The sequence below is a fragment of the Vidua macroura genome, chromosome 8 (assembly GCF_024509145.1).
Source record: "Vidua macroura isolate BioBank_ID:100142 chromosome 8, ASM2450914v1, whole genome shotgun sequence".
Lineage (NCBI taxonomy): Eukaryota > Metazoa > Chordata > Aves > Passeriformes > Viduidae > Vidua > Vidua macroura.
Window position 1 is genome coordinate 12063395 of NC_071578.1, and position 13401 is coordinate 12076795.

General features: G+C 39.3%; 1 protein-coding gene across 3 annotated transcripts in view; it reads left to right on the plus strand.

Annotated features, from left to right (window-relative positions):
• STN1 (STN1 subunit of CST complex) overlaps positions 1-13401 on the plus strand; it is a 39045-nt gene that overhangs the window by 8862 nt on the left and 16782 nt on the right. For all 3 annotated transcript variants that reach the window (XM_053984340.1, XM_053984342.1, XM_053984341.1), the window contains exons 2-3: positions 4592-4731; positions 9314-9409. In XM_053984340.1, the coding sequence (XP_053840315.1) occupies positions 4599-4731; positions 9314-9409 (229 nt within the window). In that variant the 5' untranslated portion in view covers positions 4592-4598. The remainder of the gene's footprint in view (positions 1-4591; positions 4732-9313; positions 9410-13401) is intronic.

Consider the following 13401-nt stretch of genomic DNA (forward strand, 5'->3'; position numbering starts at 1 on the left):
ACTCTAACCAAAAAGCCTTACTTCCCAGTTCAGTAAGATTTACTTGTATAATAATACAATGGGTTTATTTGGTTTTAATTTAAAATGTTGTATGTGGCTGTAGGAAATTAAAAACATTTCCTGAAAAATGGTGGGTTTGACTGTACCATGCTGGAATTGCCTCTGCTGATCATGAAAAGTTGAATAATAGTCATTTGTCACATAGGGTGTTGACTCAGACACAGATGATTTCAATTCAGATGACAGAGGGTGTTACAAAACCCAGCTGTTGACTCTGCTCCTCTTTCCACAAGTTGCTTTGTCTGTGGCAGGAATGGCTGACCTATGGAGCAGTTTTTGACAGCCACAGTTTCTGGTCTAATTTATTCAAGCAAACTAGTGATGACTTTTAATTTGTTTTAATGCACTGGGTTGGCAACTCCAACAGTTTAGGAGCTGTTTCTAGTGTAAATTGTGAGTGCTAGCATGGTAGTGGCAGGAGAAGAGTGAAAGCCTGGTAGAATGTTTAAGTTGCCTGTATTAGTGCATAAATTCTCTGTTTCTGATTCACATCTGACTTGAAAAAGAGTTTTTGCAGCAGTGTGCCAGCACTTGCAGAGTAGTTGCAGACAGCCACTGGCAAGACATTTTCTTGGCTCAAAATGATTAATCTCAAGCTAAGGCAATTTTCTTCAAGAGCTTTGGTTGTTAATCAAATTTGGAGAAAAGACAACAAAAAACATTAAAACAGATACTCTTCTTTAAGGTTTCAATTGCACTGGGATTGGAAGAAGACTGTTTACCTTTTTTAGAAAAGGTACATGGTGGATTCTATTGAATAAATCAATAGGGTGTTAAACAGGAAGCTCTTGAGACAAAACTACCAGGTAGGCTGCTTAGAAGGGAAGCGTGCAAATAGGTTTGTGGGGTGGCATGGTTGGGAAGGGTGCCAATTTTCCTTGCTTTCCTTCTAGGATAATGCCTTGCTGAGCTCACAAGGTAGCTCTGAGGGTTAAGGACTTGGTTGACTTCTCAGTAGAGTCAGGAAAGATAACATTGATAGCAGTGGGTGGAAGAGACAGCCCAATTTTAATATGTTAGAAAAATCTCAAATGGAGGCTTCTTGTTTATTTGTATCTTGTATCTAGATATCTACTATGTAAACTTTAGATTTCTGCCCTTCAAACAGAGTTGTTTTCCCAAAAAGAACTTAATTCTTCTTTTGTTTTTGATTATGCCTTCATAGCCTTTTTCTGGAGTTAAAAATAGCATACTGATATCTTCTGTCTAATTAACTTGCAGACTAGATGCTTCTGTTGCCTTTTTTTCTCCTGTAACATGATTGAATTCCTTACACTGCAGCAACCCTAAAGTCATTACACTGCACTTAAAACAAAATGCAGAAAGGAATGACCTTTTGCTAGGACTCTGTGTTGTTTATATTGCTAAGCCTGATCACCATCTCCCAGCAAAAGCCAGTTTAATCCTTAAACATTAATTAGACAGTATCTGTTCAGAATTGTCTATTGTTTGCTGTCTGCTTCTCATTGATTATAACGTTGTGCATCTCCACAATGCCCCTATTTGCCCCTTGGCTCTTCATTGTACAGGGCAGCTCTTATCTTCCTTGCTGATAGCATATCACCAATGGTACCAGTTAAGAGCTGAAAACACTTGAAGCATAATGGAAAGTTCCACTTTTGCCAGGATGACTCACTAATTAACCCCGGGATGGGGAGGCTTCCTGTGCCAACTTAGGAAGAAGTTACGGGAAGATACTATTATATATCAAAAGATAAATGATTGGAAGAGTTTTGTCAGCATTATAGGAATTATGTTTTTTAATACTCTCAATCTTGGAATTGAGAGCTTGGAAACTCACTGAATAGATACTTTGGAAATAGTTTACATCTTGCTTTGCTTTAGGAGCTGACATACAACTGCTGAGAAGAATGGACTGGTACTAGCAGTGTTGGAGGCAAGCTGTACATCTATGAGGCACTAAATATCTTTTCTTTCCAACTGAACACAAGCCTTTGGCTTCAAATAGACCACTGTTCTAATGAAGCTACCAAGTTGACCACTTGGGAGGGAAGGAAGAAAATAGGCTTGGTTTTGGGTGGTGTCAGGGGTTGGGAGGGCTCTTGGGACTGTGAAGAGGCCAGGGAAGCTGTGCAGAACGCTCTCGTGTGCCTGTCAGACATTGCTGAAAGTGAGTGGGTGGCTGGGGTGCAGTTTCACTGTCCCAGCCTGGTGTGGATGGAATGTCTGTAATTCAGGACTTCAGCAAATTTGTTTTGTGGACTTCAAGGAATCCTGTGATGCCTTCATAGTGCTGGGGGCACAATTTAGTTCTTGTCAAGGAATCTTTGCCAGATCTGAAAGATAAAAGCGTTGTGTGTCTGTAGCAGGCTTGAACCGAACAGAGTGGTCTCTACATAAAGACATATGATGGGTGTAAATATCTTCAGTGAGGAGCTGTAACAAGGCCTGGGAGTGAGAAGGAAGCTCCAGAATTTAACTCCCAGTAGTTTCTGAGATAGAAAGAGCTTTCGCTGCAGAAATCTTCTCCCTTCAGAACAGGGAAGCAGTAAAAAATGTTGGGGAGATGCTTCATTTAAGCTAAAAGTGTGTTTGGACCTGTTCTATTATCATTTGGGCATTTCAGGCTTGACAAGTGGCTCTAAAATGCCAAAATACAGATATTTTTAATCTCCAGTGGAGCTGCTTCATTGATTTCCCCTCAGATGCACACATGTGCAGAGGTCACTTCTGCTTTTTGCCCCAAGGAGTGTCTCTTTATCCAAAATACAGAAGGTTAGACAGACTTGTTACCTGATTGTCTCTTTTTGGCTGGTTATCTCAGTCTGCTGTCTGTCTAGAAGGAAAAACAGGTGCTGAGCTGTGACAGGCTTTGTAACCATGCAGAGCAAATTGAGGGGCATGAAGCAGAAAAGAATGTGACTTTGTACTAGAGACTGCAAGCAAAAAGAGATGAGGAAACTAATTTTGTTAAGAAAATGAGCATGCCAAAAAAATACAGGTTCAAACCATTTGTTCTCTTGAGAAACTTTATGGTCTAAATTTGACATACACTGTAGCAAGTATCCGAAGAACCGCCATATGGAGGAATAGCAGCTTGTGTTAAAATCATACACTTAACAGCTTAATTTCTAAATATCTATTGAGCAGTGTCTCAATTCAGCAGTAGAAAAAGGGTGCTTCATGGGGAGACTTGAGTAAGAAAGGAATGGTGTGACTTTTTGAGCAGATCTTGCAAAAAGGAAAGGCTGGGAAGCGCTGTCTGTAGTGAGTGAGGCATGAATCCAGGTGTAATCAAAACAATTTCGGTTTGTTACTCAATAGTGAAGTTACTGCTGGAATTGACTAAATCAAATATTTTCAACATCTCACCAAAGAAATGACCAGTCCAGGGAAGAGTAAATAACACTGACTTTTTTTTTTTTTTTACTTAAGTAAATTTTTTTAAAAAATTGGACAGGAATTGAATTATCAACTGCAGTTCTGTACAAAGTAGAGAATTGATGTCAGCAACACTCTGTTGTGCTGAACCCTTTTTCTTTTCCCTTGCCTCAAATGAAAGCTTAAGCATTAGAACAGAAACCATGCAGAATCCAAGCTCTGTAGTTTCTCAGTGAGGCAAGGTGCTTTTGTGATGTTCATGGTGTGTTGTCTTTACATCAGTAGCTCCCAGTGCTTCTCCCAGACTGCAGAGATCCCTGGGAGCTGCTCCTTCTCAGGAGGCTGGAGCTGCCAAACTCAGCCCTATAGGACACTATTCAAAATCAGTCCACTTAGCACCTTTGACTTAGAGATGCAAGGGGCTGACACCCACTGGAAGGTGACCTGGAAAGCCTTTCAGGAACAATGTACTTGTCCATACAGGAGAAGCTGACAGAAAGTATTTTCAGCTTTCAAATCTTTATGAGGATCTTTCTGAATCAAGTGTGGGGTTTTTTACATCAACACTGTGATAAGCAGAATTGGATCTGTAATGGCAGAAGATGGCAGGTATTAAACTGTGAAATCTGAAAGGGTAAAAGTAACAATTTCAAAGTTAGTAGAGACTACATGCCCAAAATAAAGAAGGGATGGCTGCTTTTGTTTTAAATAAAGTCATCCTCCCTCAACTCCACAATAAAGCACAGTACAAACAATGAGTATGTTGGGGGACGGAAGGAGAATGATGGGGAAATAATAATCATCTGTAGAGAAAGTAACCACTTAGGATTCCACAGTCCTGCTCTTTTAAACAAATGTTGACTTTAGTTCTCTGTTTATGGATTTGAAGAGGAAAAGTCTCTGAAATTCCATTTCATTTGAAGTTACTGGGGGAAATGCTGTTGCTGGATTCTCAGTACTTCAAACAAATCATGAGTATTGATACTTTGAATATTTCATGTGGCAACACATGAAATATTGATAGATAAATATAACATTTTATTAGATAAACTCCAGAGTCTCATCCTCAGCTCTGCTGTGTTGTTGTGTGTATACTCATGAGCTGTTTTTTCATTTATGTGAAAAATAATGAATGTGAACCGTTCTTCACCTTTGGAGAAAGCAATTCCAGGTCCTTCTGTGTTCACAGGTTTCGGATGCAGTCTGAGTCTGAGAAGTATGAAGAAGAGATGCCTTCTCTGCACTGGGGTATAGATCCTGTATTTTCTGCATTTGCAAGACTCTATATTAAAGATATTACAGAAATGAGAGAATCTATACAGGTGCCAGGTATGTATTTATAGGTGCTGATTATGATGCACGCAGTATTATAATTGATTTATATTGTGCTTTTTATGAAGGGATTGAAGAATACTTCACAAACATCAGTAAAGTAGTATTCCATTACCTTAAGCTGATGTTAGTATCTTTTAGCAGTTCTAAGAGCAACATGTTGTATGTGAAATATATGTGAAAAATAAAATATATTTGTTAAAATGGTTTTCCTTTTTCTCCAGAACCTCTTTTACCTTAAGGTAATGTTGTGTTTCCTCTGTGTGGTGGTGCTTGTTATATTCTGATAAAGTTAATTCTAAAATATGCTTGTCCTTTCTGGCCATATGCATTGTTATCTCTCCACTGTCTACATTTTTTGCAAAATTTTGACAGTTGATGACATTGCTGGATGTGTGATTTTGCTTTTTCCTGTGGATATTAATACATTATAAGACAGATACAAATTTTGAGGTTTTGTCCCCTTAATTTCTAGATATGATTGATATATGACATTCTTCATACATTGGAACAACCTTATTGTAAATTCTGGCCTCCATGCTGGACCTCACCCCACAACTGTCTGTTTTGCAGTCTGTGTCCTGCTGGTCTGCAGTGTCACCCACGTGTGAGCTTTGGCTGAAGCAACACAGCTCTGACCTTCAATTGCTGTTTTCACTACACAGGCTTTAAATAGACTGCAGTGTGTCTTCTGCTCTGGAAGGGTTCATTACTCCCAACTGAAGCTTGACATGGTGCAAGATTATCAGGGAGGAACCCAGAGAACTTAGAATTAATGAGGAAAAGCAATAAGCCCTAAGCACAGTGTATGTCTTTGGTTTGGTTTTGATGTTTTGTTTGTGTGGTTTTTTAAAATTTTTTTTCTGTCCAAAGAGACTAAGTACCCCTGTTTGGCTCTTTGAATATGCTTTGCCTTGTAGCTTTTGTTATTCTTCTTCAGTTTTCTTTAACAGCAAGGATAGCAACAATGCTATTTTTGGAAAAATGAAGGACTGGTAGGTTTTTTTCTCTTCTTGCAGCCATTTTATGTACATAAGGACTTCACAAACCACAAATACCATTCTATCTATCCTGGTTATTTAACACAGCAAGAGATTTTGTCTGGAATCCTTTGCAATAATTAGGCTACAGACTGTTGTTGATGTTTGTCCTACAGAAAGTTTTATTTAGAGGCCTTTTTAAACTGTCTTATAAATGTCTTCTAGTAGTGGTGCTGTGGGAAATGCATCTGGTAAAAACTATTCATCAGTTACAGATATTTTAATTGTTTTCAAACAAAATACAACACAATTCAATGCCAGCAGAACTGGATTGTAGTTTGGACTTGAACATTAGTACATACACATGTCAAAATGTGTAACAAATGTCAAAATTTGACATACACATGTCAAATTCAGAATAAGTAACCTTATAAACACCAACAAACATTTCATGATAGCAGGAACAGTCCCAGAAAGTACAGTCCTGCTCTTTTTTTCCCCTCCAAAATACCTGAATTTCCCTTCTTAATTCTCTTCCTGTTCTTTTACTTAACTGAGTTGGCTTCTGCTTCAGGAACTTTTTCAGTTTTGTTATTACCTCTGTTTTGTTTTTTTTTTTTTTTTTTCTAAGATGATTCTAAGGAGGTGTTTGTTTTCTGTCATGTCAAGATATCAGCCTTTACAGTTGGTACATTTGAGCTTTTTCCACTTCCTGTGCATCTGGCACTCTGCTTGCTTGCAATCCTGCATCATTTTCTAAACCAAACTTAAAATAAAATGAAATTTTCTAGAACCAACATCCTGAATTTTGTTAATTCTCATGGTGCTGTGTATATACCAAAGCAGACATTTTTCAGTGTATCTTATTTGTTGGCAACAAATGATACCACAACAAAAACACTAAAATTAATACCTTTTGGGGAAGGAAGAATGTAGGTGTTTGTTGTCAATGTTTCCTGCCTTTAATGGGCTTTTAAAGACCAGCTGAAGCTAAGTATATGGTTGATTATAAATCAGTCATTAAGTACTGGTAATTAAGAATGAATGAGTGCAAAACAAAAAGTTGTAACTAGGAAGAATGGAAAGAAACACAGTCTGAATGTCAGGAAAAACATCCCTAGAATGACATCTGTTAGACCATGGCACAGCCTTCCCAGGAAAAAGGGGGGATGCCCTTCACTGGGATTGTTTATATTCTGACTGTACAGATTGCCAGGAATTTACTGTACAAAATGGTCTTGTGTTGGCCCTGAGGAAATGGACTGAATGACCTAATGAGTTTCTTCTTTCCAGTTTTAAACATTAGGATTTGATGCCACAGTGACTAATCCCTTAAAACAACACTGAGGGAAGCAGTAAACCTGGCCAATTATTCTGCTGCTATAAATGGTGACAAGAAGGCTGGAAAACCTCCCAGATAAAAACAGCAATTGTGTTGTCTTAGCAGCCTTGCAATGAGAGTGGGTGTCAAACTCAGTTGTAACACATAATCACATCATGGAAATGAGCTTTTCTCAGAGTTATCATGCACCACTGCTTTGTGACAGCTTATCAACAAGGAAGGGAAGCCACAAATAGCATAAAAGGAGGTAATAATAATTAAAGGAATGGCAAACAGCACAGTAATGCTGGTACAGACATGACCAGCACTGGCCCTAGAGAGCTCTGTATCTATAGCCCCCTGTAGCACTGCTGTGCCTGTTGTGGTAATGGCATTTTGCTCTGTGTGTTGATTACTGAGGTATTAGGAACCTCACTGAATGTATTTATCCACAGCTTCAAATATTTAGTATATATTTATTGCTACCAATATGGACTTAATTTGAACAAATGAACTGGCAGGATGGGTAATTTACACCTTGAAGTCATCAAGTCCAACAATTTTTAATAGGTTAAATATAATTTCATTCTTCAAATTAATTCAGGTAGTATCTCTGAGAGTAAGGATGGAGTTCTACGTGAATTTGTGGGGATGGAGAGAACCAGTTTTATTTGATCTCTGTCATCTGCCAAAACTCAGCTTACTTACTGGGAAACAAACATAATAACATGTTGCTTGTTTGCATAATTAGGAGCTTGGAGTCTGCTCCACAGACTTACTCTGAAACTATCCCAGACCTTTTACATAGATGTTGTAAGATTCAGTGAATGACTACATGCACTGGGAGCATCTCCACTGGGGGTTTCTGTAGCAGTGTTTATTTGTGCCCTGGTGACTGAAATGAGAGACAAGTGGACAGACCTGCTAAACATTGTCTGTGCCAGACCTGACCAGTGATTGCACGATTAGTATAGCCAGATCTGAGATGATAGCCATAGATGCATCCTCAAAACACTGCAGTGGATTTTTATGAGCAAAATTTCTGCTCATGAGCTGTTTGGCTGATCACCTCTGATTTCTTCTGAAACTTTTGTGTTTTCTCTCTGTCTTGCGTGAAGAAAGTTAATTCCAGGCTCATTTAAGGCTGCTAGCTATGTAGGACAAGTTATTTTTGGATTTTGGATTTAGGATTTTTTTTTAGAGAGAACATTTTTCTGACTCCCTTGCTGCTGTGTTTCCCTTTGTAAGAATAACACTTGCCACGGTGTATGGAGCCAAATGTTCCCTTCTAAGTCCCTCGAGTTATCTAGTTTTCAGAAGACAGTTATTGAACATCCCAGATGGCTTATTTCAGTAAAGCAGCAGTATTTGAAAACTGAAGAAAACACATTCACTGAAAACTAGCCAGCCCAGGGTATATTTGGAGCTTATTGCCCTATTTTCCTCCTGCTGTTGGACTGTGAAGCCTCACTGTATGATGTTTACATTAGTGTTTGTTAACAGCATTTGTCACTCTCTTGAAAAGGATGACAGAGCAAGGCAACCTCAGTGCTTTCAGGGTCCACTGGGCTGCGATTTCTCACTGTTTCCTGGACATGTTTCTAAGTGTTATTTAAGTTATCTTTATAGATGCACAAAAATAGCTTTGAAGGGATGTTTTTAGAACACGTGTTTTCAGAAGCTGAAGTTCAGGATGCAGTCCACAATGACTGCAGTAGTGTGCTCTGCAGTCTGAGGGCTGTTGCTCTCCCCCTGCCCCCACGGCTCCTGTTCTTCTAGAAATGAAAGACAGAATTATGTTAGTTTTCCTTTCAGAGGCTCTGCCTTAATCAGGAACAGCTGCATTGTGAGAAGCTCAAACTGCTTCCTTTGTGTTCTATTATTTATTCTGAAGCCTTATGAAGATATAAAAAAAACCCAAACCAAACAACAAAGCAAACCAAAAACCCAAATGAAACAACAAAACAAACAAACAAAAACCCCCTAATGCTTGCAGCAAACAAACTCTTTTTCAGATCCAAATGTGCAGGAAAACAAGAGGTTAATAAGATTCTGACACTCTACAAAAGCAAGCTTTTGGTATCCTAAGTACAGCTGATACTTCTCCTTTTAGTGTCCCTAGTCTTCAGTGATACAGGGGATTTTTCCTGTGTAGGCACTGTATAATTTAAGATATATTAAATATGTAAGAAAGTATGTTTTTTATTGACAAATGTGACTATGTAGGGTAAGGTGTTGAAAGAAATAGTTACACTAATCCAGCATGTTTTGTGTCTAGGTATATTCTTTTATAATGGACATCCAATAAGACAGGTGGATGTTGTTGGGATAGTGGTTCAAACAAAGGAGCGAGATGCCTTTTATAATTGTGGAGGTAAGGAAAATCTCTTTCTTTCTTCTTTCACTTACCAGCCTTTTATCTTAGTTACTGTTACAACTGAAAAGTTTCCTTATGTGGTCAATGTGTATTCTTGAAACAAATGTGCTCTTATCCTAAGATATATATGTTTATATATATATATTATATATATATATATATGTATACCTACAGCTGAGATTACTTGGCAAATGTAGGGAAGCTACTGTTTATCTCTTCTTCAAAAATAGAGAATTAAATAGTTAACACAGGGTAATTGATTCATGTGGGGTCATGTAGCAAGTCTTAGTTTTGGGTGTTGCTTTGTCACTGGACTCTGCTACCTTCCTCTCCTATTCGCAGTGCCTTTGGTCAGATTAACAGTGCCCACAAATGAGAAATCACTTCTTCCACATTTGAACCTTAGAAATCACTTCTGACTTTTTGTATGTCTTGTCATATCTTGGAGCCAACTTCTAATAGCAGTCAGGAGCTTGTTTATGTTTAGATGCACAAGAGTTTTAACCAATGAACTCAAGCATCATAGTACCAGTCCTTCTAACACCAGCTGGGAGTTGTCTCCTCCATATTGCTTTTCCCAGTATTCAGTTTTATTAACATGGAAACATCTGATTGTCATTTTGTTCAGCTGTCTTTTACATCTGGAGAAAAAGCAGAGAGTGGAGCACTGGTGATGTGGCAAGTTTCAAAAGGTGGGGGGAGGTCACCTCACAGTAGGAAGGGGGAGCCAAATGCACAGATCCTATTGAAGCCCTTATGGCCAGTGTCTTCCTCTGCCATGGGTTTTCACCTGGTGGAGGTGAGTCACAGAGTGCCTCTCCTTCCCAGTTCCCTTGCTTGTAAGATTGCAGTTCCCTGAGCCTCAGGAGTACTGTGAAGATACAGCTGATTAATTAAGCAGGTCCCAGGTTCCCCAGCATCAAACTGCTCCAGGGTGGCATTGACTGCAAATGCTTTTATCACTTCATGAGAACAGAGGAAGACAGAAGCAAAATGACCAAGACAAAACCAGTTCTATGGATAAGGGTTTTCCATGCTGCTCTCAGCATCAGTTTAACAACTAAACCTGTTGAAAACGTTTGACTGGAGCAGAAAGTGGAGGAATAGAAATAAAAAGAACCTGCAGAGTGGTGGAATTAAGGCCTTGGATCAGCCGACCTCCAAGTGCAGCTCACAGTAAGCCTGGCTTCCTGCTGTCCTTTCACATCCAACTCCACTCTTTGTTCCAGCAGTTCCTGGTTTGAGTTTTCAGGCTACCTGCCAGGGTGCCCCTCCCCAGCCTGCCCTCCCTTTCAGGCAGGCCGACTCTGCCAGCACAAAACTGTAACTTCTTAGACAGTTTCCTGCTTGTAACTTCTTGCATCTCTCAGTTCAACAGACTCTGGTGAGTCACAGGGGTTGCATCAGTTGGAGTGCCACACACTGCTCAGGACTTGCTCACTTTCCATCTGCTTAAAAGTGACTTAAAAAGCAATTCCCCCTTTGTACTTTCCCTCTGATAGGGAACTGAAATGTCTTTGTGTCCCGTGATCCTCCCCCCCTCATTTCCTATTTGTCTGTTTCAGAATACACATCACTCACTTTAAAGGCCCTCTGCTGAAAACTACAGCCAGAACTGATGACAAAATTATGATTGTAAAAAAAAAAAAAAGAGTTAATTTACTCTTTCCTGGCTTAAAAAATAAAAAGTATATGCTGTGTTATATCTAATTTTGACACTTTGATTTGATTGTTACTTGCTATTATTATGATAAGTTAGGAGAAAGATATCTAATTAAAACATAGCTTTGATCAAACTCATATTTTACCTAATGCACCTTTCTGACCTCTTTTGTCCCCTTTGCTTTCTAATGAAACCAAACATCACATGGTTTTTTTTTTTTGTACTCCAAAACTGACCTGAAAAGCTGAAAGGCAGTTGACTTAAAATAAAAAAAAAATCACCAGCATCTCAGTAGGTTCATGCAGGCCTGACAAGATCCATACCCTTTTTGTCATAAAGAAATAAAAATTTAGACAATTATCTCATTTAGCAGGTAGCTTTGAGCTACCCCACTAATAATTAAGCAAGAATCAAAGAAATCAAAGCCAAAGAAAAACCAGAAAAAAAAAACTCCAACAAACAAAAAGTAAACCCACAAAAAAACCCAAATAAACAAAAGTTAAAACCCAAATAAACAAAATTTTAAACCCAAAGAGATGAGGAAGGGCGGCACAGGGAGCACAGGAAGTTTTCAAAAGTTTGTAGACCCCTTGTGCATTTAAAATAGATTAACATTCTCTTGTCAAATTAGAATACAATTGCAAGGGTTCTCATTCATCTGTACTTCAGGAGTTACTTGTCTTCTTGCTCAAAGCTTTCATCTATGAAATTGCAAAACTTTGTTTCAGAACCTTGCTCTGCTACCAAATTCCTTCTGTGGTCAAGTACAGGTCAGTCTCTCCAGAACTCTGTTTTCAGCTGTTACCTTGAGGAGGCCTCCTAATCCTTCAGTCTTATTTGGTTTGTTTCCAAGCCCTTCGTAGGAAGCCTGTCTGTCTTGGTTGGTGCAAGCTGGAACATCTAGAAACTGTGGGAATGCAGGAGTGAAATGTTATCTGCCCTGCTTCTTGTTGCCATTGCTGGCTTGCATGGATGGCTTGGGCAGGGCTTATGAGGGTTCTGCCTCCTACTAAAATAGATGCTGTCTGTCTGTACCAAGGAGAGGAAATCCTACCAACAGATCATTATCTGTGCTCTGGTACAAAATTAAAGCTGCTGAAATAGTTGCAGACACAGCAGCTCAAAACAGAGAGAGCAGAGAGGAGCATACTTTTGTGATGGAATTTGGAATTGCCTGCATCTTATAAGTGCTGTAAGTTTGCTAATAGCAATGTGCAGCTAAACTGCTTGGAAACAGGAAGGCAAAACAATAATTTGAAATTAGACCTCCCCCCCCTCCAAACAGGGAGATTGTTTTAAAACACGTGAGACCGTGCAAAGGCATTTTGCTTTGATGCTATGGTTCCCAGAGGAAATGACTGCAGGTATCAATCAGCACCTTCGTGTAAACATTGCTGATACTTTTTAGTCATGGTTTAAGGAGTAGAAGAAAATTGCAGGTTTCCATTTGTGAGGAGTGGAATCTCAGTCTTGGAGATGTTACATTCAAGAAGCAAGGTGCATTGGCTGGATGATCCTTGACAGACATCTAGTGTCTTTCTATTTAGAGTGTTTGTTGCATAGGCCATGTATATATAGTCCCTTGATCAACAGAAAATTGATTCTTCAGGCAGATTTTAGTTTCCTTTGAGTTTTGTCTTTTCCTGCTGTCATCGACAATGCAGTGCCTGGAGCAGAAATCGCCAAACTTATTTTCATTGGACACTGGCAGAACAGGAAGAACAGCTTGGTGCTCAGGAGAAGATGTTGAGCCTTTCCAGCAGAGGAAGTGGCATGCATGCCACCAGCACCTACACTCTAAGTTGGGAATTCCTGGCTTAGAGCAGAACCACAAGCATGCATGTCTTCTGTCCTTCCTGCCTAGAGGAGCTGCCTTTCTGCTCCCTGGACATCATCCTATATTGGAAAGACCAGCAGACTGAGCAAAATATTGGCATGGAAACCAATGCAGCTGCAGGTAGCTGCACCCCTGGTTTATTCACGTGGTTGTATCCCCAAATGTTGAAGTGCTGTTTTCTCACTGTAACAGTAATGCTTCTGTAGTTTGTGCCTGGTTTCCTGTTTTAATTTGTCTGACTTCAAAATTGATTCTTCTCATGGCCTTAGCAACAAGATTGAAACCCCTTAGTATCCAATATATGCACTGAAGCCTCATCATTTAAATTAGTGTATGATCTTTGAGAATATACCTGTTACTTTGCTGACTATGCACATAGGCACATCTGGTGCTGAGCTACTTCCATGTCTGAAACAACTGTGGAAATTATTTCAGATATGCAAGTAGAGTTTGGACACTCACTTTACCTTCCAAACCAGTTGGAATGAG